At 36.6% G+C, this 25,686-nt stretch overlaps 1 protein-coding gene across 4 annotated transcripts in view; it reads right to left on the bottom strand.

Annotated features, from left to right (window-relative positions):
• Nucleotides 1-25,686, bottom strand: part of Lama2 (laminin, alpha 2) — a 570,325-nt gene that overhangs the window by 409,800 nt on the left and 134,839 nt on the right. For all 4 annotated transcript variants that reach the window (XM_005389182.2, XM_005389183.2, XM_005389185.2 and 1 more), the window contains exons 2-3: nucleotides 18,167-18,337; nucleotides 9,959-10,071 (exon numbers count right to left, since the gene is read on the bottom strand). In XM_005389182.2, coding sequence (XP_005389239.1) covers nucleotides 9,959-10,071; nucleotides 18,167-18,337 — 284 coding nt within the window. The remainder of the gene's footprint in view (nucleotides 1-9,958; nucleotides 10,072-18,166; nucleotides 18,338-25,686) is intronic.

The following is a 25,686-nucleotide window of genomic DNA, read 5'->3' as shown; positions in this document are numbered from 1 at the left end:
GGTTGAGAAATCCTGCCACTGTCTCTCTAAGGACACCGAGATCTGCCAGGGAGAAAGTATGGCCTAAAATTACACTGGAGAGAGACTTTGAAAGCTGTGTAGAGGAGCCTGGGGCCTTGAATTGACACTGTGGTTGATGACACTGTCACTATAGCAGAGTCCACAGGCTTGCAGGTAGACAGAGCTGATGCTGAGGAACTGGTGGAGGAATAGTCAGAGGAGCTTCAGCAACTTCTGGGTAACAGAGAACGGCAGCTGAGGGGCTTTCTGAAGAGGAGGGGAGTATCAACAATCAGTGCAGCAAAGTTCTTCTGAAATAAAGGAAATCCTGAAAAAGTGGACAGAGCTACAAACACTTGAAGAGAAGACCCACCCCGACAGAAAAAGCCAGTCATTGCATTCACTTGCTTAATGACAGTGTTATGTCGTACTACAGAAGAGTTAAAGGAAAGACAGGAACGGGCAACCTTAGACCAGTCTTTAGTTCTGTAAAGGTTGAGTTCTAACGAGGCCAGAGGCAGGTCCTACAGACTCTTAGTGAGAGAAAGGACACAGAGAGCCAGATTCCTGACGTTCTCATGGAAGGGGACTCTTCTTCCAAACAATAACCACCTTCCGCTTCATCCTCCCTTCAAGTCAAAGATGTCACCTTGTGCAGCAAGTACAGTAGGAAATTGTTGTTTCTGGTACACTAGGTACATTGTATAACTTTTGTGGAGAATGTAGTAGGAAAACTATTGGAGTTTGTGGTAAATTGTGCACGTTATACAACCTTTTTATTATGAAATGTTTAGTTAAGGGGTGCTTTGGGAGGTTCAGAACGCATTAAGGCTATTTCCATTATCTCTTAAGGGGAAAATAGTCTTGACTTACAATGAACTTGAGTTACAGCCAGCCCTTGAGAACAAATTTAATTCGTAAGTCAAGGGTCCACTGTATCACTCAGTTATCTCAGCAATTAAACTGCTTTTGCATTTATACTAATTTTTGTTTTGATGTTTTACATTACTGTCATCACAATTGACCTATATGTGCTCTACTTTACATAATATTCAGTGTAGAAGGCCAATAAGAATTATTTACTGAGCATAGCTAAATGTCTAGCAATGTGTTATGCTTTTGCTTACATGACATTAGCCTTATGATAACCCTATTAACTATACATTGGTACTATTAGCTTCATTTTGCAGATGATCAAATCACTGACATATAAAACAGGGCAATTTAACTCAGGCAAATTTACTGATACAGGGTACAGTGGTCAGAAAATGGAACTTGGGCCAGGATTACATCTCCTCCTTTCCTTTCAGCCTCATCCTGGTTTCTCCTGCTTTTAGTATTTTAGAAACTCAGGGTAACATTTAAAATAGGTTTCATTTATGAATCAAAACACATATCCTATCATATAACTTAAATGTGTACTCAATTTCCAGAAAGAACCACACATGAATATACAAATACATATTACAATTATAGGCAATATAGGAATGTTTATAGGTATGTTACAAGTTTAAGACATAGATAAATATAATATATAAGTAATAAGTATGAACTAAATAATATATAATAAGTATCAACTGAAAGTCTAAAAACAACATGAGAAAATACACAAAAGCACACCGCAAGGATGGAAAGCTATTGCTTTATGTGTGCAAACCGTCAGACAGCTGTGAAAATGGACCACGTTCAGTTATTTTGAGAAATACTACACAGGCTTTCCATAGCAGACTTAGTGTGATTTAAAATGTTAACAGATCTTTCCTACAGTCTTTTAGCAGATCGCTTCCTTAGGTACTGTTGTCCTGCTTTGAAAGAAACACTCCCCTAAGTTATTCCATGGTTTCAAGGACAATTTTTCAGAGCTGTCAACTTGACTTGGGATCTGCATCTTCCAATGTTTACATTTCATGATGCCGCTGTATTTTAGTGTATCAGCATTTATTAAATCAAAATATATGTCCCAATCTCGTTTAAACAATAGCTCGGCAGCACCGTGCTTTCTTTACTCCTGTTCTTATGCCTACTTTTTTTTCCCAACTTGGAAACAATAAAACTGCAAGAAAAAACCTTGTCATAGGCTTTTCTGAGACAAAAGGACAGTTAGAATAAGTTACCTCCTTTACTAGAAAAGTCCCACCTGTGGCAACGTCACACCCAGAGTGACAAGGGTGACTGAGGCTCACACTGTGCAGAGAAAGGGGATTCGTGGGAAGATTCACTTCGTGCTTTCTCTACACTCCATGGTTGGTCTGAAACCTCACAGGTTGATGGTACTAGAGTGTGAGGCTTGGAAAGGTGATTAGCTCCTGAGGGAGGAGCCTTTGACTGGAGTGAACACCTTATGAATAAGGCCCCAGAGAAACAGCTTGTCCCTTCTGTCATGTGAAGCTACAGCAAGGTGACCATCTCTGCACCAGGAAGCAAGGCCTCATCAGATATCCAGCCTGTCTGTGTCTTGATCAGGAGGTTGTCCACCTCTGGAAGCATAAGGAATAAAGTCCTGCTGTTGATAACCACTTCATCTACAGAATTATACAACAGCACCTCGGATGGACCATGACGACCTTATTTAACCCGAGATTTACAGAGAGTTTCATCAATTAAAAGCAAGTAAATGAAAACAGCATATTTATCATAAGAAATACAATGAGGCTATTCAAACTTTTCTTTAATTCTCAGATTGAATCAGATTACATTACACATTGGTGATTTGTGTCATTCAGTCATTCAGTGGTTTACTGAATGTCTTGAGACTACTGCTCTAAATTCTGAGCAATATTCTAAATGCTTAGAATTTAGCAATTTAAAAAACAGCAGCAATTGAAAAAAATCACATGATGCTCCAATAATATGTACAGCTTTTATGTTCTTAATGTATCAGTTAAAAATAAATTCAATTTAAATTTTAAAAATTGAAGGGACAAATATCTCCAAGCTCATGAAATTTCCTTTAGAAAGTGAAAATAAAGATTCGATATAGATAATAAAAGATACACAGAAAGTTAGAGGGTGATATATTTTGGGGAGAAAAAATCAAGCAGAGAAGTGGTACAGTAATTGGCTGCTACATAAATAGAAACTTCAAAGAGACCCTTCCTGGAATGTGATGCTTCAACAAGGACCCGAAGGAGATGAGGGAACAAGCCAAGTAGGAGGAAAAAGGATAACTGCACCCCTCAGAAAGGGCAAGCACAAGGTCATGAGGTGAGTTGGTGCTACAGGTCAGAGGTCAAGGCACAGAGGGCCAATCAGCTGGTCAAGTAAGGAGTGGAGATCAGTGGACACAGCTACAAATAAAAGGAGCTGAGGACAAGGTCCTATAGGGCCTCGTGGGTCATCATGCTCTTCAAATGAATGTGAGAGACAGTCTCTAGATCGTGTTAGCGGACCTGCTTTTGTGCTTCTAGGTTTGCTGTGATTGCTATGTTGAGAAGATGAAAAGAGAGACCAGTGAAAGGCATTTGAGACTGATGTTCTGCCCGACACACATGCTAAAGTTGGTTGTTGCCCTTAGGATTAGAAAGTCAGAACCAATTCATTCAGAGGGATGACAGACTTTCTATTAATGACAGATCCTACTGTGACATTAAACAAGGTGTACCTACTAGTACATTTGAAAGTACGTATTATTATCTCCTCTGTAGTTACAGTTTTATTCACCAATTTGGCAATGTTTCAAGTACCAGGAAGAAATTCAGGGCTTTGAAGAATAGCCATGTTAATTGTTTCTTTGGCATTGTAGAAGTTTTTTAATTTGATGTAATTCATTTGTGTATTTTCAATTTTGTTGCCTGTGTTTTGGGACTTACTTCCAAAATATTATTGCCAAGATGGATGTCACAGAGATATGCCCCCTATTTTTTTATAATTTTTTTTCTTGAACAAACAAAGCTTTATTGGAGCCTGTTGACAATGGTCTGTCTCTAACCAGGAGCCAAAGATGTCCACACAGATCTGGGTCTCACTTTCAGTTTAAGTACATTTTAGGTTTCTATAGTAACCATTACCTCATTTTTGGGACTCTTACAAGGATGTCCCACAATTATCAAAAAGTTTACATCTCCCAGGTCAGACAACCAAACTCCAAATGACTATTGCAGTTTAACTTTTAGCCCAATTCCCAATTTACCCTGTTGATTTAAGTTTCCACCTTATGACTTTGCACTGAGTTGATAACTAACTAAGGTGACTAACTATAGCTTAAGTGAATTTTAAGTGACTTCTCTTAATATGGAGTTAAAGACAGAAAAATGGAGTCTCTCCTGCCTTATCAATATTCTCTTTCTGTTTCTTGCTCACTCTGGATGTAGATTTGTTTGTTTTCAGCTTACTGCTCTTTTCAGAAAACAAGCTTTTAATTTCATTTGCTTTTCCTATTAGTCTATTTTCCATATTAATGATCTTTTTCCTCATCTTTACTATTTTATTCCACTTCTTCTGGATTTACCTTGGTCATCTTTTCTCTAGATTCTTAGTAAGAAAAATAAATTAATGCTGGATTTGCTATAAACATATTTCTATGCAGTGACTTGGACCCATTCCATAAATTATGGTATTTTGTGATTTCCTATTCATTATTTTAATTTTTTAAAAGTTTCCTTTGTGCTTCTTCTTTGACCCATAGTTTGGTTAGAAGTATGTGTGTAATTTCTACATACCTGGTGCTGTTCCAGGTATATTTGATAATTATAAAGTTCTAGACTTTAGTTCATTGTGAGTGGAATTTTTCACATGTTATAAGGCAAGAGTTTATTCTTCTGCTCACAGACAATCAGTCTTCCAGCACCTTTTATTGAAGAAATTGTTCTATCCCGATGTGCGTTCTTGGCAGCTTTGGTGGAAATCAACTGATTGTAAATATGTGAATTTATTTCTGAGCTATCTATATTCTCTTCCATTACTCTGTTTTATGCCAGTATCATACTGTTTTCATGCTATAGTTTTGTAGTAAATGTTGAAGTCGAATAGTATAATGGCTGCTTCCTTGCTCTTTGTGCTCAACAATGCTTGGACTATTCAGTGTCTTTTGTAGTTTCATAGAAGCTTGAGAATTTTTTTCTTATAAAAATATCATTGGAATTTTAACAGCGATCTTGGGCTAAAGCATGGGCAATTTCATAATATATTTTTTTCAATCTCTGAACATGGTAGTTGCCATTTATTTACATTTTTTCACTTTTATTTATGTTTCATGTAGTTAGTATATAGACTTGGTTAACTTATTTATAACGTTTTGTTTTATTGCAAATGATTTTCTCTTGATATCTTTATTTCAAATTCATTGATAGTATATAAAAATGCTACTGACGTTTTACGTCAATTTTGTAACTTGCATCTATGCTAAATTTATTAGTTCTCACATATTTTTCTTAAGGTTTTTTTGTATATAAAATATCACACCACGTGTTAGTGGGTTGTTTATTTGAAAATTTTAATTGTTTTGATGCAGATGCTTACTGTTATTAATTTTCTTCTTAGAAATTTTTTGCTGTATTTCCTAAATTTTGGTACAATGTAACATTGTTCATTTTTGTTTATTTCAAGATATATTTTTAAAGTCCTTCTTAATTTGTTTTCTTGACACATTACTCATTCAGCAGCAATTTGTTTAATAACAAGTATTATAAAATAGTCTAAAAATTGAACTTCAACAACAGATTCTTTCTATAGGAATAAGTAAAGAAGAATGTGGAAAAAAATAAAATTTTATGTGAGAGAACAATGAGCTTTCAGTATAAAAAAACACTCTACATTTAAATGAAAGATGAAATACTTCAATGTATTTCATGCTGTTTCATTAGATATAGGTTCAACCACTATATTAATCATTCAGTCATTAAGAAAAATATTGTCTATGCTAACCATATAGATTGTAAAAGTATATTAATATGTATATAGAAATGCTAATTCATCCTCCTTCTAAATATAATTATTTTTTAAAATTGTTAACACACTCCACTAAATATGTCTCTACCATTGGATGAAACAATTACATTAAGGACATGTGGTATATTTCCTCTGACTCTAAGAAAATCTTATTTAATAAAAGTATGTTTAGGACTCAGGAATAGAAGTGGACTTCTTTAAACTGGAAAATATTACTACACATAAGTGTAACTAATTCCACAGCACTCCCGGATTATCCAGGCGTGACTATTGCTTCAAAATTTGTTTACAAAGTCTACTGAAAAAGCTCTTTCTCTGTGCTTTCTGTCTTATACCAATCAGCTTTCCCCCTAAACAAATCAAAAGTCAGGACTGAGAAAATGTCCATATTAGGGGCTGGGGATTTAGCTCAGTGGCACAGCACCTGCCTCGCAAGTGCAAGGTTGTGAGTTTGATTCCCGGTACTGGAAAAAAACCAAAACCAAAACAAACAAACAAAAAAGTCCATATTAAAAATTTCATAAAATAATATAAAATGCCATGCTATTCTCATAATATCTTGTTGGACAAAGATTAAAATAGAAAGTTTGGGACATTTTACTATTTTTTGAGTCTCTGTTATTCTTTTAAATTGCCACTTGTTTTTGCGTGCCATGTTATTGGCTTTTTGTGTGTATATCACTAGAACATTTAAACTTCTATTTAAGTTTATGTTGATTTTAGGTCCCAGTAATGGCCATAATTGCCAGATGGAATTTAGTTATTATACTGCTATTATCATTATTTCAAATTACTTGCCATGACATTATGATATTTATTCTGTTCATCTAGATAGTGAGGCACACAGCATGATTAAATCATCTATTCAAGATATGTTTGAGTAAATAGAATCTGGAGAAGTTAATAATCTCTTAGCAATAAATGCCTAAGAACAATCTGCTTACAAAACAAAGAACTACTTTCCTCTAGAAAAAGATATTTTCCTAGTGCTTATTTTGAGTGATAAGATGGGAAAGAAATTTTCCAGTATAATCTGTGATGATTTAATCAAGATAATCTAATGATTATTGTTTATATTTAAAGTAGTAATTAATTAAAAGTAGATGAATTAAGTATATATCAACAAAAAGACTTGCACAAGTCAAATATCATACATCTCAAAATGAAGAGGAGAACTAATAGATGGTTAAACCTCTTACTGCATCAATGACAAACACACATTTGGTGATATTTGCGTTTTCCTGACAGGATTACTTCCCTTGACTCACGGCCAGATTATACCTCATAATGCTGAATAACCTCTTAATTTTTCATGCTGTAAGTAGAAAGACAGAAGTGATGCTGTTTTAGAGGCCTAGCACTGTGTACTAGAAAAGGAAAGATCTAGTCTTATTTCATGACAATGCGTATGTTGGTTATATTCTCCGCAGAAAGAAAGAAACTATGATGAGGTATTTCTTTAACCCAAACCATGTATGGACCCGTCAAAAATATAGTGTAAAAAGTTCTCATAAGCTCCCTACAATTCCTGTTAGAAAATATTGGCATAGTTTGAGTTTTGGATTCATACTGTTGAGGCTGAAATTCATCCTTACCTGTACTAAGTTTTGTAAAGAGGACCAGGTCACTTAACTTACACTCGATGTTCATCAGCTACTAAATAAGAATTACAGTGCTAGCTGCCTTACAGGATTATTGCGTGATGTGAGTAGCATCACAAAGGATGTCCATATTATCTGTTGCTAAAATATTAGAATATCCCTTCCTATAGACTTGCTGCATAGCTGAAGAAGTGTGTCCACCGTTTATTATTCCAAAACCGGAGGCTAAATCGGAAGTGTGAAGCCCTTTTTGGTCTGACAAATTCCATCACAAAATCTTCTTATAAAACCTGCTTGAGTTCATATATCATTGAATAATTCACTGAATTGAAATCCTGAGTCAAGTAGAAGTAAGAATCTATTCCACTGTATAGATGATGTGTTGATCTTATTTTAAGCACATGGTAGGCTGATTTGCAAGAAGGAGGTGAAGTCTAAATTAAATACGGATATGGCTGGACACTAACCTAGAATACAATACCTTTGACTAAACTACATAGCATTCCATCTGGCATATTCCAGACACATGCATCATGGAAACCTTCATTCTGGACAGAACACTACCACTCATCATGATGACTGAACTATAAAAGATGCCCTAGAATATTCACTCATCTTAAGGCTGTTACACTGTATGAGAGGAAGATAAAACAGAAAAACAAATCCATATAATTTTTAAGATACTAGGTAGGAATGGATGCATGAGGATGCAAAACCAATTTAGGAAACTATAACTGTCTTTCCTGAAAAAAAAAAAAAATGGCCTTTCAGGTGAGCTCTGTGACTTACCAAATTCATGGCAGGCAAGTCAGAATGAAATGATTTACCAAAGTCTTCTGATTGCACTGCCCAGCTGTAAATTAGCAAGAAAATATCCTGCAATGTTTGATAACAAATAAATAATATTGTGGTCAAGCTCAAAGGGTAGCTTAAGTGATTTGTGCAAATTATATTAATAATTGATTCTCTGGCTTCATGCACAGTCTAAAAGAATAAGTAGAGAGTAAACCGGAGCGATAAACCATCACTATTTATTGATTCCCTATCCCAGGAGATGACCTAAGTCGATGGACAGCAGACTCGCTCTTGATTGGAAAGGCAGGCTTGCAATGATCACGTGAAAGGAGAGAACCGCTGTGATCGATAAGGGACCGAGCTGCCTCTATGCAGTAGGGATAAAGTCCATCTTGAGGCTGGGATCTCCAGGGAATCCATGCATAGGATTAATTGACCTAAAGCATGATTGATCAGTGTGGTAGTTTGCTTCGTCATTCCCCAACAATGCGCTGAGACTTCCTGGGGAATTTCATTAACTCTGGATTGACATTAAGCTGCCATACATCAGTATAGCTGGAAATAAATCCATACAACTTGGTATTTAGCTGCAGCCCTGAGCACTTTATGACACCCAGTTTCTGAGGCCCTGAGGAGCCCAGCTTGCTTACTCTCCAACCGGCTGTCTCCGGTTCTCATCAAAACAGTCCAAAACCTGAAGGAGGGAGGTTGTTCTCCTGTGTCTGGGGTCACTGATTGGTGCTTCTCCATACTATGACAACCTTTGAAAGCCATGACTTCCCCAGTATGAGATATGTCATTGTCTTGTTTGTTCCCCTTGCCCAGTTCTAAACACTCTTGTTGCTCTGTCTCCACAGTGGTCCAGGGTGGCTGAGGGTCTTTCCTATATAGATACCAGAGCATGAAGGAGAAACAGGCCGAATCAAGAGCTCATCTAATTTCAGTGTTGCCAGTCTCAGCCTTTGGTCAATTAAACTTCATATTTGGAATAACTACAAAATATGGGAACATTTTTTTCAAGTGCTACCCCAAATCTACTTCTAGGTCTAAATAATTTGGGGTGATGTTGATGCTTGATGAATAACTGCAGCCTGGCCTGACCATTATGAACAAAAAGAAGAAAATTAAGCATAGAAAGCAGGCAGGGCTGTGCAACACAAACTCTGACTTCCAGCATCAATTTTATGTAACTACAAGGCTTGTTGCCTTGTTTAGTGGCCCAAGTTTAATTTGAGACTCAACTGTCACAGCTTGCTCAACTCAGTAATGAGAGGCAATTTACTCAAGAGCCTTGTTATCCAAGAACCTTTAAGAGCACACACCATCAGCAGAGTGGGAACACTGCAATGTTTCAGCAGTTAAAAATGGCACTCTCTTCTTTCTATAAAATTTTGTTTATCCTTATTTTCATCATTAACTCCAAATACTTCATGTAGATTAAGCTCCAAGTTAATTTCTAAACCATTCACATAGATGCACTTTCCTTGTATTTTGGAAAGAAGTGCAAAATATTCCTAACTGATTATGTCCTCAACAAAGGATGCTTTGTTTGTGATATCAAGAAAACTAAGTGAGGGTGATAAAAAAGTGTATCTTCTCAACTGGAAGCGACTGAATAAACAAATAACAAATGCAAGATACAATTTCAAAAGTGGAGAATGGGAAGAGGACTATACCTGCTGCAAGTCCAGTGTAATTGTCACGTAATGGTATTCGATTCCATTCTTTATACTGGGGCTCTGCCACCAAGTGTTCTTGCCGTCGATAGCATTTGTAATCGGGTGTCTCTCTATCAAGGCAGCAGCAGAGTGGAAAAGGAGGAGAAAGAATCATAGGATTAGTTTATAGTTGCTTCTGTAAAGAAGAAAAGCAAAACTGAGTTAAAACAATCCTCCTGTGGCTATCAAACATTAATAAGAGAGCAATTCATATATTCAACTGAATTTCTTTTAATGACAACTTTTTAGAGTCTTACACACTGTAGTAGGAAATAGCAAAACACTCAGGCTCCCAACCATCAAGTAAATTGGGCAACTTTAAAGATAAGTACAGAAATTAAGTGTGAAGAAATAATATTGAAACCCAATTGATGTGTCAATCATTCCTAAAAGCAAAATCTTTTCTGAGACAGCTCTAGTATGCCATCAACTTTGTTAACAGAAACATAGCATCCTGAATGGTAGTTGAAATGTACGTGAAGATTTGCTCTTGTGACACATTTTTTATTACCAAGACTTGGGCAATCCAATAGGTATCTGGTTTTAATATAAAATGCTGTCACATGCCTCCTATGGGACTTTTTTCCCAATAAGTCTTTAACTTGCTATTTTTCCAATACTATTTTAAAATACAATGAAAGATACCCTGAGGCTCCTATCCAGGATTTGCCTAGCCCCATAATCAATAAGTCTAGAATGTGAAAGTATCTAGACAATAGTGACAAGCAAGCAAGGAAAATTAAAAAAAACTCCACCCTACAAAAGAACAACAATAATAAAAACCCCACAGGTCCTCTCTCCTATCTTCCCAAAAGGTGAGAAGAGAACGTATTGTAAGATTTAAAAGGGAGACGGGAGATAGAAAAGTGTGAATGGACAAACACAAAGAACCCTAGCGTCCCTTGCTAAGGTGCCTGTCCTTTCCACAAGCCTCAGAAGGCAGAGATTCCCCTCTCCTCCAATTCAGTTCCACCTGTCTCTCAACAGCACCATAACTTTCAGTTCCCCCTCATTGACTGACGTCCCAAATCTTTGTTTCTCCTTTTCAAGCAACACAGTTCTGTTTCTTTCCTCCTCCTCTCAGTCTCAACAGGCACAGCCTCCAGATGGGAGAGCATGGCTGGAACGGAGGTTGTTGTTGATGTCTCTACTGCTCCCTGAGCTGTCCTGAAAAGGGCATCCAAGTTCTTTACAGCTCATTTGAAAGTTAGCACATTTGCTCTTAGGCATGCAAACCATGTAGAGCTGAGCTTCCCTGGTGTCATCTGCTAATTATGGTTTATGCTTTAGAGTGTCAATCCTGAGAACTTGTACAAAATTAATTCCCGGGAAAAATTTTTTCAAAGGAATGGTCTATGACTAACCTTTTGGGTTAGGACACAATGCTGTTTTATAATTTTAAAAAATGCCTCAAATAATGAATAAATCACATCACGGAGAAGAGCCATGACCGCCTCTCAATTTCCCTACATAATTCAGTAATCCAGACATATATTTGATTGATGACAATAGAGTCTAAGAATTAAATGACATATAATTTGTTTATTAATACATGTTTATAGTACCCAATTATTATATTCATGGTATAAGTACACAGCACATATTAACTCTTTTTTTGTCCCCTTCCACAAAATTTGAACTATGAGGATTGGCAGGTAAGAAGCAACCTCCTTCTACCATTTAGTACTTAACTGACCAAGGTCCAATTCTTTAAATTCTGTGACGTCCTAGACACAGGAAGAAGAAAACTCCACCTCAAGCAGTGCTGTCTAGATGCCTAACTTGAAGAAGCTTAAGACTGCAGCAAAATGCATGACAGAGATTTGTGAAATTGTTTTCTCTAGTAAGAGTAACCCTAGATCTACTTTTACTACCATTTAATATAGCATGTTATAAATCAAAAATTAATGCACATTTAGAATCCAACATGAGGTTTTTTTTAAACATAATGTTGGAATAAAGGACATTTGTTTGACATAAATCCTTTTAATTTACATTTAAAATGTAGAATGCTGTTCTCATTTATTTTATTTGCCACTGACCAGCAAAAACATCTTTGAATGGGATCCCTTTACTCATAGGGTTAACAAAGAATATTGAAACTATTAACAATCTAAACATTACTATGCATACATGCAAAATAAATTATATATCTGCTCAAGTTGTACACCATTCTGAATCACAACTAGAGAAAATTTACACTGAATAAAAGTTTTGAAAATAATAAAAATCAAGTGAAGCTAAATTCCCCATGCAACGAGTCTGATAGTAAAATAAAATTATCTTTAAGAGAAAATGTTTTATGACAAATTGAACATTCAATAGGTTTGCCATTTTAGATATGTGAAATTTTTATTATATATTAATTTCATTTAAATAATGTCTTATAGCCTACAACTAACTATATAAAAACTGTATTGTTGACTGACTTATGGTATGATATTTAAACCTAAATCTTGACATGAGTGCATAAGACAAGGTAACATTTCATTTTTATTGGTAAAATTTTAATTTAATAATGCAAAACAGCTGGACACAACTTATTTTATATTAAGTCTTATCTCACCAACAGCTCACTGGGATGAGGCATCCAGTCTCATTTTGAAAAGTGAAGTTGATGAATATATTTAATAATTAGTGCTAGATACATTCTGTTTAAGTTAGGAAAGTGTTATCTTTATACATACAGCAAATACCAAGTGCATAACTAAATATAAAAAAAATGCCCCTGTTTGGGTGAGTGGGTGCTGAAACTGGCACATTAGGAGTCAGAATAATAAGTGAAATATTGCTGGAGTCACTTATGAAAAAAGTAAATGTCACAGGAAAACTCCCCAGACATTTTTCTAAATCTTCCACACAGTTTGCAGGTTTAACATATGATAAAAACACACACATGTATACACACACACACACACACACAATCACATTACCAAGTGGATTCAAGGCTTGTAGGAAACTGTGAGAGGAGCTAATTGGAAAAGTTGATATCTGCCACCTCAGGTCAAATTGATATGAGAATTAGTCATGAAAAGGAGAATAGGGAGATGAATCAACAATTAACCATAATCCCCATTATAAAAATGTAATCATAATTAATTTGCACATACTAATTGTTGGCAGAGTTCCCATATTTAAAAGGGGAGAGAAATGCATAATATTCACAACAGGGATGAACTACACAAGTCAGCCCAAGGGCAGCTATGACTGAAAACTGGCTAGGGAATCAGTGAGGTAAACCCCTCATACTGCCGGTTTTTATCGGGAAGCACAATCTCTTGACAGTCAGAAGTTCAAGTTTCATCATTTTCTGTAGTAATTCAGGGCAGCTCCTCCAGATGTATTCTACAAGTTCATTAAATTTGCAGACTTTTTATTCTCTATTGCTCCAGTTTTTATGAAAATACTTTCAAGTGGTTTACTGCTGAATTTTAATTATTGTGGGGTTCTATTCCTTCTAGGTTTTCAGTGACTATACATGATTTTGAAATTTAATGAACCAGATCATTTAAAAATAAAGCAAACTGAGGCTTGACCAGCTTAAAAAACACTGTAAGTATACAAAAGGGGGAAATGACACCAATCTTCATATGCATCATGTTTTAGTGACACAATTGATTCACTCTGTATTTGTATTGATCTTTCCTATTGCAGGGACAAAAGAGTTGATGCTTATAACATAAAGGAAAAGAGGCTATTGAGGCTCATGATTTCAGGGGCTTTAGTCCATGGTGGACTGACCTTAAGGCAGAGACATCACTGAAGAAGGGTGTGATGGAGGAACAATGCTCAGGTTATGGTGGCCAAGAAGCAGAGTACATTGGAGAGAACCAGAAGGCAGCAGGGCAAGGACAAGGCATAATCCCCAAGGTCATGCTTCTATGACCCACTTCCCCTAACTAGGCCCCCCTCTTAAAAGCCTACTGAGTTATGAGCTTATCAATGGGTTAACCTATAAGAGAGCCGAGTATCCTCACAGCCAATCACACCACTGGGAGTGTCTAAATCAATCAAATTAACAAGCAAGATTAATGGACACAGTCTTCAATATAATTACATGAGGTGGGATTATGCATATACATACCTCCCACTGAGTAGCAACAGATGCTAAATTCAGAACTTTGAAGGGAATAACTGAAAGAATGGGCCTTTGACTCAATTTGACAAGTGCATCTTATCTGTTTTTTCAAACAGAAGTCTTCACTTTATTATTTCCATTCCAATCTTGCATTATTCTGTCCGACTCTGTGATAGCATACATTTCCTTCCTTCCCTCCTTTCTTGTATAAATATAAATATATTTACATATATGTGTATATTTATATAATATATACTCATATTATAACATTTTATAATATACATGATCATATTTAACATTTGTTTAATGTTTATAACATTATAAACATATATGGTATATGCATGTGCATTTATTATTCAATATATTTTGCTGTTTCTATTCTCCCTCTCCTCCTATCCATCTACAGCTACACATTTCCCCCACCTCCCAACCCACCACTCCCCTACTCCTGTGTCATGCTAGAAATCATTAATTCTGCCAGTCCTTGAACTGGCAGTTTCTCTCCATCCTTCTTCTCTAATGAATCTCCATCCTTCTCTCCTTCTCTCCATCCTTCTTCTCTAATGAATCTAAACTCAGATCTATCAACTGATTTCTTTCCTGGTCTTGCTCCAATTTTCTTGTCACCTTATTCCACTTTCTCTGAAATATGCCATGAGGATCAGTCCAGATATTTTCTCCCTCTAGTCTACTCTACATGGAACATTCACCTTGCTTTTGCATAGCTCAGGTTTCTCTTTCTCCTCCCCTAAAAAGCTAATCTAGGTTTCTGTTTCGTTCCTTGAGCAAATAACCCAGACTCACAACTGTTATGGTTTGTGTCTGGGTGTCCCCCGCAAAAGCCTCATGCAGTCATGGGGAAGCTTCTGTAGTTTATGATTGATTCATGGTCCAATGTTGGAATTATGGACATGAGTGTTACACCCACCCTGGGGTGGGTAGTTTGCACACAATGTAAAGGAGGAAAAGAGGCTTCCTTCCTGCTCCTGACTTTTGCTCTTGTGGCTTTTGCTGTTTTTCCACCACCATGAACTGTTGCCCTTTGCCATGTGCCACTCTGCCTTGGAGCCAGCTGAGTATGGACTGAAACCTCCACAAACTGTGAGCTAAATAAACCCCTCCTTCCTTAATTCAGGGTGTAAGGTATTTTGTCTTAGCAATGAGAGAAAAGTAACCAAGATAACAGCTTAATAAAGAAGTCTAGATGATTGAATAATTTCTTACCAATTACTCTCTTTTTTGGTCTACATCCTCTTCCTTATTTCTGATCTTTTCAGTTAAAAGTTATGAATCTCATAATTTAAGCTATTTCTTTTTTTTTTTTGTCTTCTTTTGTCTTTTCTTCCAGTACCAGGAATCAAACTCATGACCTTGCGCTTGCCAGGCAGGTGCTTTCGCCGCTGAGCTAAATCCCCAGCCCCCAATTTAAGCTATTTCTTAACCTACACTTAATGGTTCACCTATTTTTACCTCAAAGGAAATGTCACCTCCATGAACACTTTGTCTTCCATTGTGTTGGGCTTTCCCCTCAGCATCCAAACCTGCTCAAGCCGCCTGTCAAAAACCTTCCCAGCACCACATTCTCCTTTGCCAATATCCTCTATTCTCTTTGCACCAAAGATCCTTGAGTGAATATTTCTATACAACGTTCCTTCTCCTACTTTAATATTAGTTTTTCAACTCTTTAACAAGGTGACCATAGATTCCCATGGTGTCTAATTCAAGGGAAACCCATAATATATGTGTCTTGCTCCCCATAAGCAGTTAACAGTGGCAGTTACTCTTCCTTGAAATTCTTTCTTTCCTCACATACATCATGCCTGGTTCTGGTATCTTTTGCTGAATACTTTTTTTCTTCACTCTCTTCCTGGATTCCACTTGACAATTCTCCTTAACTTGTAATATTTCCCAGGGCCCTGACACAGGTCCTTTGCTCTTATGATTCCATATAAGAAATAACAAAACACGGAATTTATTTCCTATGCTGACCTACTTGACATTAACCGGTCATTAACACAGGTTTATGACAGTGGGACAGTGGCCTTCTTAGGTGTCTTAATTTTTTGCCAACATTCAATGATATACAACACTATCAAGTTAAGCATAAAAGTATCAATCTATTAATATTATTAATAGAGTGTCTTCAAACATTTTAACTTCTGTGTCCCTAAATTAATCACAATAGAGAATATTATGCCTTGTTCCTCTTACCTGGCTCTAAGAAAACTCCACAATGCTTCCAGCTTTCTTTAGGTAACTGAAACATGCAAATTTTGAGAGAAACTTTTCTTCATTTTATACATTTTAAAATTTAAGAAGTTAAGAAACTTTGCTGCACAACACCAGAATGATAGAGGGGCTGGGATTTAGCTCAGCAGCACAGCGCCTGCCTGGCAAGCTCAAGGTTGTGAGTTCGATTCCTGGTACCGGAAGAAAAACAAACACCAAAAAAAGAATGATGGGTACATTTTAGAATAACTGTCCAAATTCATAGATTTATGCAACCAAGTGTGAGCCCTTATATGAACTTTGGGTGATAATATGTTAGCAAAGATTTATTAGTTGTTAAAAAATTACCACTGTATGGCTGGGGATTTAGCTCAGCAGCACAGTGCCTGCCTGGCAAGTGCAAGGTTGTGAGATCGATTCCCAGTACCAGAAAAAAAAAAAAAGAAAAAAAAAAAAAGGAAAAGTTACCACTGTAGAGGGGCATATTGGTAATGGCAGAGAGAGTGCATTTCTTGCGACAGGGGGATATATGGGAAATTCATATAACTTCTTAATTTTGTTTCTCTAAAAATTATTCTATCAAAGAAAGAAAAGGCAAGAAAAGCAAAAGTAAGCAAATTTCAAAACAATATGAACTATGAGTCTTTTTCTTATAACTTTTCACAATTGCTATTAAATATTCACTTTATTAGCTTTTTCCTATATACAACTACATACATAAATATAGGTAGACAATATATACAATAATTTTCTAATATATATCTCTATATCACATCTTCCTCTAAAATTATCTAGTACCATTCTTCCTGTGGCCACTCCAATTCTTTACACGTTAAATTAAATTATAGAGTTCTCTGAATAAGTCTTGCTGTTTCAAACTTTCAAGATTTATGCGTGCTATTCCTTTTACAATGGCCTTCCCTTATTTAGTCTAATTTACTTGTACTTTCTCAGCATATGCTGCACCTTTTTCCAGGAATCCTTTGATGACCTCGTCATTTACATAGAATCTACATGCTACCTATCACTTAATACTGAATGAATTCATGAGTAAGTCTAAATTTTCCGTGTGCTTCACAGAGGCAGGCAAATGTCTTTGCATGGAGTTTCTCCTTAAAACACTCCTATGACTTACAGGAGCCTCCACAATGTGTCCATCCTTTGCCACTACAGTCTTCTCTCTGCTTGCCCTCTTTCAATTTTAGTTCTAGTCCATTTGAATTGACTCTAGCTCCCAGAGTAAGGTTTATGTCTATTCTGATCAGTCTTCCTAAGGTTCCTTCTTCTATTTCCCTCCCTCACCCCCTTCCTTGCTTTACTGCTACTCATCCACGGTTGCCAACTTGGTTCTAACTTCCGGTGAGCCTTCGCTTCCACCAGGACTGAATCTGTGAACTTCCTCTCCCTTCTGCAGGAGCCTGTGCTCATTCTTTCCTGTGAACCTGCCGCGTGAGAGAGCAAGAGGCAACATCTTGCCTATTGGTTGCCTCATGGATGCCAAGAACCAAGCCTATGCCTCTTGGATCTCAAGCACAGGACCTAGCACATAAACAACCAAGGACAACTGAAGCCCGGGTGAATAACCACATCTTTAAATGCCCTTCCTGGAGACAGTAAATCCAGAGGCTGCCACAGGCCTTCAGGTGGACAATCCTCTCCGACCATTGCGCCTGGTACAGATAAGCGACTCCAACATGAAACATTTGCTGAATGACCGTGGGATCGCGAAGACACTCAATGAAAGAAAAGTTCTAGAAATTCTTGGGATTGCAAGCTCTCTGGACCTAGTGCAACTTGTGCCCAAATCTCTCCGTTGTAGATCCCACCCAGTGCCATATAAATCCATGTAAAATACGTACGGTGTGGACTGCTGCTGTTTTGATTGCAGATCCGACACTGGGGGTTGCGCACGGGCTGCCCAGGGACATGTTCTACCAGCTTGCAGTACATTTCAGGTCCTCTTTCACCGCACGTGGCATTGGTCATGATGAGTGCATTGGAAGCAAGATTCAGGACAGCAGGGAATAAACCTGAAAAACACGGAAAAACGAAAGTGTGTGAGCCGGAAACAAAATTATGATTTTGCTCTGTTTTATTTAATTTATTAATTGTTTATTATTTCTATCTTTCTTTCTTTGCTTTTCAAGATCAGGATTGGGCTTTGCTACATAGTCCAGGCTGGTGTTCTACTTACTATTCCCTCAAACTTCTGGCAGTCCTCCTGCTTCAGCCTCCTGATTTCCAGGATCACAGGCATGGATCATCAGGGTTTTTTCCTCTGTGATTTTGTTGTATTTTAAACTAATTAAGGTAGGCTATTTTTCAGAGCATTAAATTAATCCAAAGTGAAGCAATTAGTGACAAGTAAATATCTGACTTAATTCAGTACACCACATAAATACTACATATAGCCCAAGGAATATGATTTTTTCTTTTCCTTTCTGGGTCTTAAAATGAAATCTAAGGCTGTCTTTTTAATTTTTAAAGTCTAATGTTTAATTAGAATGAAGGTTTTGTTTTCCAGACACTTTTTAAAAATTTTCATGTTATTGATAAAGGATCTTACTGAATCTTGATTTAAGCTACTTTATATTCAGTATTAGACTAAAATCACATGTAAATTTTTTGAATAACTAAGCACCTATGTTCTTCATCAACAGTTTGTGCTCTGATTATCATTTATATAAATAGTTGTCACATTTTCCTCCTCTTCAAACTTAAGAAAATACAGAATGATGCAAGATTTCGGGAAATCATTCTCTACTGCCTTTGGTACCACATAAACACAATACATAGCCATGTCTTTCCAGAACAAGTCACCAGGGCAGTCAATGGCTACATGCCACACATTCTTTCTTAGATACAATAGAAGTGGTTCCATAGATACAATCCCAGATGCCCTTCTTCTCTGGGGGTGCAGAAGCTTTTTGTACCTTCTGGGAATTCAATCCAGGTACCGTACTTCACATCAAGGGAATTCTTTACTTCAAGTCGATTTCGCTGCAGATATGTTTAGTATCTGCCCTTTACTGTCGTCTATACAGTGACATAACAACTGACCTGCCATCTAATACGTTTTGAGCTCATACTATGCCAAGCAAAACAGATTTGGCAATGAGTACTGTGGGATTATTTATAAGTGCTGTCGAGCTAAATTTTGAAGAAGAAATAAAAGCTCATCTAGGAGAAAACAAGAGGGGAACCAAAAAACTGTATATCAAGCAGGAGTAGAGAGAGGTGGAAGTGTGGATTTGATATGGAAAGCATATGAGAATGTCAAGCAACTGTGAGTAATTGCATCTAATTGCCCTAACATAGAAGGTCATATAATTATAGAGACATAAATGCAATGGCAGACGCATTTAGATTGGTGAAAGAATATAGATAATGGCATATATGCAGTGTATAAATACACACACACACACACACACACATATGCATGTATGCATACACAAACCACAGCTTATTTTTCACTGTTAGCACTTTTTTTTACTGAGCTTTATTTTCAGTTCTTTAGAAGTTAACTTTATAGTGTAGAAATTAGTAGTAAGACGGAGGAGATATGTTGGGCATCCTGTTTTCATAAAGGCAAAATTCATTCTATCACTTTGCTCCCAAGTCAGATGGGCTTAGGTAATCACACCCCATCCAACCCTGCAAAGCAAGCCAGGCTCCTCCCTCGGGCCCAGCCCTGGAAGCTGTCCACATACCTGACCCTTTCCCGGGTCTTTGTTCATTTGCCTGCTCTGTGGTCTTTGCTGACTTGCCCTGACCTTCACTATGACCCCGAGTCCCGATTCCAGGATAGAGAAGACTGCACCTCCTGCTTCCCATACCCCCCAGGACCTGATTTGAGGTGCCCAGATGTACTCTCTCGGGCCTAAGTAATTACGAAAGTGGGCCAAAAGGGAAAATAGTAAACAAAATTAGTCTACTTTATGTTTAGCAAATACAGACTTAGGATTACATCCAGTTTCACCACAGGAATAAAAGAAGGAGGGCAAAATGATATTAAAGGATTACATACACAGAGTAACATTGATTCAAAAGGTATTTCATTTTTCTACACATAATTTAATACCCCAAGATTCCCACTGTGTAAATTTTAATTCTAATTTACAGATGAAGACAATACAACTCAAAGAAGATACATTTACAAAGTTAGAATTGGTAATATGATTTGAATTCAGCTCTATCAGAAGCTCAGAAGACTTTTATCAGATCATAATGAAAAGTCAAAACTCAGTCCTCTACAATCTTTAATTAATTTACATGTTTAGGAAAATAAATAATAACTTGCCCAGTCACCACTCCATTGTTGCTTTACAGAGTTTTCTACTCATAAAACTCGATTTAATAATTAATAAAATTTATATTTAGTAACTTTCAATCCTACCGATTTTTTTCTAGTACAAGTATTGATCATTTACTCAAAATTAATTTTTTCATGACATAACTGACTTGCTTCATGACTAGGAAACAAGTGCTTTATGAAATGTTCTCACTATTTTTTTATTTTTAAAAATCAGTAAAGTGTACTGGTCAAAATAGGTTCCCAATTAGTGACTAATGACAAGTTGGAAGGGTCAGTCAATATCTGAGCTTTTATTGAAGTCAGCATGCTGTATTATAGATTGCAACCCATGTACATTATTTGCTAAATCTATTAGGCTCTACCTATTTGTTCTCATTCAAAAGCATCATAACAATATTTACTGCTACATTCGACATGGGCTACTTGTTAAGATTACGTAAACGTTAGGAATACAAGTGAACTACGAGTAGCTGAGGAACCTTTACGAAGCGCTGACTGAGAGCCCTCCATTCAGTTGGAAGCACTCTACTGTTAATGACATAAGAACCAGTGGCTCATGATCCATAAAACTGTGTTTGACAGTTGCTCTGAATAAAACCTAGACTAAATAAGTGTATTTAAATTTGTATTTATAAAGAACCAAATCTGAACAAAATCAAATAATATTTATTCTCTCTATGGTGTCTATGGAACACAAAATACAGTAAATGCTGCTGCTAGCTGTCATCCACCAGGAAAGCAGGGACCTTCAATTTGAAAAGTGAGGCACTGAACTTCAGTATCAGTGTGCAGCAAGTTTTCACTTGTTCTGTGCAGTGAGTCCGCTGTGCCCTATGGCTGAGAGAAGGTGTGTTTGGAAGTGTGCCTTCAATCCTGGGTCACAGACAACACACTTCATTGGGGTCGCTCAGTTGTGATGCTTAGATTCCAGCTTTTTAAGAAGTGCCATTGCAGGAGATGAAGTTAGGACTACTGTCATGATCCTGAGACTAAGGTTCAGAGTTTCCAGTGGAAATCATTCAGTCCTCCTGTGCAAAACAACAGAACATCAATCAAGATCAAATATCAGGGTGATATTGATTGTGACTTATGATGTTGATGGAATTGTGCAAGCTGAGTTTGTGCCCAGGAACCCTAGCGTGAGTGAACACTGGAAGGGGTTATGGGAGCACTTGAACAACGATGTGCATGCAAAATGGTCGAATATGATTCGTGTCTCACACCCCTTGTGGTATGGCAATTTCTGCCAAATCAAAATTACAGTGTTTCCGTATCCACCTTATTCCCTGCATCTGGCACCATGCAACTTCTGGCTCCTCCCCAAAGTCAAAAGGATCCCAAAGGTAAAGGTTTTGAATTAATTCAGGACATCAACGCATGCATAACAATGCAATTAAATGCTCTCGCAAAGACTTCCAGAACTGCTTCAGCAAGACTGATGAGGTAGGGTTTGGGGCTGGGGATTTAGCTCAGCGGCAAAAGCGCCTGCCTGGCAAGCGCAAGGTCGTGAGTTCGGTTCCCGGTACCGGAGAAAAACCAAAAAAAAAAAAAAAAAAAGACTGATGAGGTAAATGTGTTTAAAGCCAGGTGGATGGGGCTGGGCATTTAACTCAGCGGCACAGCGCCTGCCTGGCAAGTGCAAGGTCATGAGTTTGATTCCCGGTACCGGAGAAAAACAAAAAAAAACAAACAAAAAACCCTAAAGCCAGGGGGAGTATTTTAGGGACATTGATGACAATGTTTCTTTTACCAAAATATTTTTATGCAAACATTCAACAAAGTTATGGTCACACTTTATATCAGAGATTAGAATATATATATATGGTTTATAAAATAATATTTTTCTATAATATATTCTTTAACTACACAATCTTGGAATATGTAACTTCAAATCAGGGGGAAAATAGAAATTCTTCTATAGTGAGGCAAATATTCAGAAAATTCACTAAATTTTCACTGTATTCATTGGGACATATTTATAATACATTTTCTTCCTCCAATGCTATGGCGCATTCATAGAAGCTGAAATTATTTTGGTAGTGGGTGTCACCAACATCCCACAGTCTGGTTTGCAATGGTGAAAACATTAAAGAAATATAGATTGAACCCATGGCATCACAGATCATATGCATTGAGCTACATTCCCAGGTCTTCTTTTCTTTTAATTTTTATTTTATTTGAGACAGAGTCTTAATAAGTTGCCCAGGTTAGCCTCAAGCTCACAGTCCTCTATCTCAGCCTTCCAAGTTGCGGGGATTTTAAGCATGAACCCTCGGCTCTCCTTTTTAAAATTGTGTCATCTGTGTTGAAGCAAAACTCCTACAGATAAAAGCTAAAAATTTTCTAACTCTCTCTCTCTCTCTCTATCTCTCTCTCTCTCTCTCTCTCTCTCTCTGTCTCTCAACATACACATAAATATGGATAGTGATAATGTGGTTTAAACCCAGTGTATCAAATATATATCCCAGCAGTGCCTGAAGAATAACTTGACGTCCAAGCTTTCATTGAATCTAAGCAACCACTAATAAACAGTAAGGCAGAAAAATGTGTATGTCCAGAAGGAAAAGACCTTGCATCACTGGAAAGGTCCCATGTTCACAATACTAGGTGGCAAAAACTCAAGTAAAAATCAATGGTTTTACTGGATGGAAGAGCTAAGAACAGCCCAAGTAGCTGCAGAGTGAAGGGAGAAATCTTTGAGTGAAAAGTGCCACAGAAAAGGAGCCTTAAATTCTGTGCACAAACTGTCTAAATTGCTCATGGATGCCAGAAATCCCTAAACCCTAGGCAGATTCCAAGTACTCATGGGCTACATTAACCGGCCCAAGATTATGCAAGAAAGATAAAAATTTAGAGTTTCAGTCCCAGCAAGTTAACCATCTGATGCAATAATATCAAATAAATAAATAAATAAAAAGTGAGTGAGTATTCTTCACATGAGTAAATTTATTCAGAGGAACCTAACAGAATCCAGAATCGCTACATTATAACCTTCACAAATTACAGTCCACAAATATTTTTTAAAAAGAATAACACACATATATGAAAAATAAAATGTAAAGCAGACTTAGAAGAAAATGCAATTAATACAGAAAAATATCAAAAGATTTGAGATACACCAGACACTGGGCTACATCAATATTTAAATCAGCTTTCTAACAATGTTTAACAATGTACACATACAATTTCTCATAAAGACAATAAAACTGACTAGAAAAAAATAGAAATTACAAACATGAAATATCTAGAATTTTATATTCTACTGCACATGATTAATAAAAAGTTGCAGAAAATAGAAGAAAGTATAAGAAAAATTGTAGAAATATTAATAGCTTGTTTTTTTCCCCTTGAAGTCTGTAAAATCAATATTAATAGAGTAGAAATTCCAATGTTGCTTTGATGAAATTACAATGTTTGTAGAGATAACACATAAGGAAATTATAGTAAAGGAATGCAGGGTAGAGGAATCACCATGTGAGACCCTATGTATTTGCAGAGTTTAGAACAGCCTTTACATTATATGGTATAAGATTTTAAAAGATTGATAATAACAATGTTCAAACAGTTGATGAAGCAACAGAAAATATCACTCTACTTCTATTTGTAGTGTAAATTAATACACCTACTTTATAAAATTATTAGGCTATTTTTATATATTTCAACCTAGACCTGCCCTTGGACCAACATTTCCTCTCATGGCTAAATAATCGTGATATGATAGTATATATCCACAAAATGCTGTTTGCAAGAACATGAATACAAAATTTTATGATAGTAGCCAAAACTGGGATCAGGGCAGATTCCATCAAAGAAAGAACTGAGTCAGAAAGTGTGAGGGGTTCATACAGTGGAATGTTCTTTATCATCAGAAAGGAATGAACCACAGTACTGATACAGTCAGTAACGTAGATGATTACAAATAAAAGAAGCATTGTGAAAAGGATACATGCTCTATTTTTTCCTTCATATGATCCTTCTGAAAAGACACTACTGATCTTTAGAGGAAACAAATTGGGAAACTATGATTGCCTTTGCAGTTTTTTTGTTTGTTTGTTTGTTTGTTTGTTTTGTTTGGTTTTGGTTTTTCTCTGGTACAGGGAACCGAACTCACAACCTTGCGCTTGCCAGGAAGGCACTTTTGCCGCTGAGCTAAATCCCCAGCCCCCTACCTTTGCAATTTTAAGGGCAGAAAGTACCTTAAAATAGTCATAAAGGAAATTTTTAGTGTGACAGTATTCCTAATAGTAATTTATATCATTAAAGTGTATGCACTTACTACCCCCAATGAATAAAAAAGTAAACTTTACCTTAAAAAGAAAGTGCATTGATATTGAATTCATTACTGATATTTATGATAACAAATATAAGATACCATTTACTTTGTTTCCAAAATTGAGAAGAATTCTTGGATATTTTCAGGGGAACTGACGTAAAACAAAGAAAATCAGCCACAAACTTAAACTAGAATCCAGATGGTAGCCAGGCATGGCTGTGCACTCCTATAATCCCAGGACAATTGGAGGCTGAGGCAGGAAGATACCAAGATAGGCAACTTAGCAACTCTGTCTCCAAATAGAAAAGGAGTAGGGATGTGAGTCACTCTGCAGAACTTCCGTTAAATTCTCAGTACTGAATATAAAAAAGAACCCAGGTTATGAGCATATTGTGTGCACTATATAATGAACTATATAGCTTTCCTTCAAATTTTCAGCATGCAGGAAAATTTTTATCATAAAATTTGAAAAACATATAGAAGCTTAATGCATATGTATGTAAGATTTTTTCTTATTATTTGGCTTTCATAAATTTTCAATACCTGTACCAATAAAATTTTAAATTGATATTTCTCAAACCAAATAAGAAAACATTGGTTATACACTACAGAGAGACTGTCTTTTCAGTCTCCTTCAAAGTTGGAGAAACTGAGCAAAAGAAAGTGCTGGATTACGGATGTCACTGAATTCCACAAAACTATCCACAGGTCTGCATTTAGCACGGGACTTCATTTCACTTGAGCAACTTTTCAGTTAGTCTAGCTTCTATCTTCTGTTACTGAAGAGCTCT

Source organism: Chinchilla lanigera, unplaced genomic scaffold, assembly GCF_000276665.1.
Source record: "Chinchilla lanigera isolate Chin_1 unplaced genomic scaffold, ChiLan1.0 scaffold00035, whole genome shotgun sequence".
Taxonomy (NCBI): Eukaryota; Metazoa; Chordata; class Mammalia; order Rodentia; family Chinchillidae; genus Chinchilla; species Chinchilla lanigera.
This window is presented reverse-complemented; position numbering and strand designations above follow the sequence as displayed.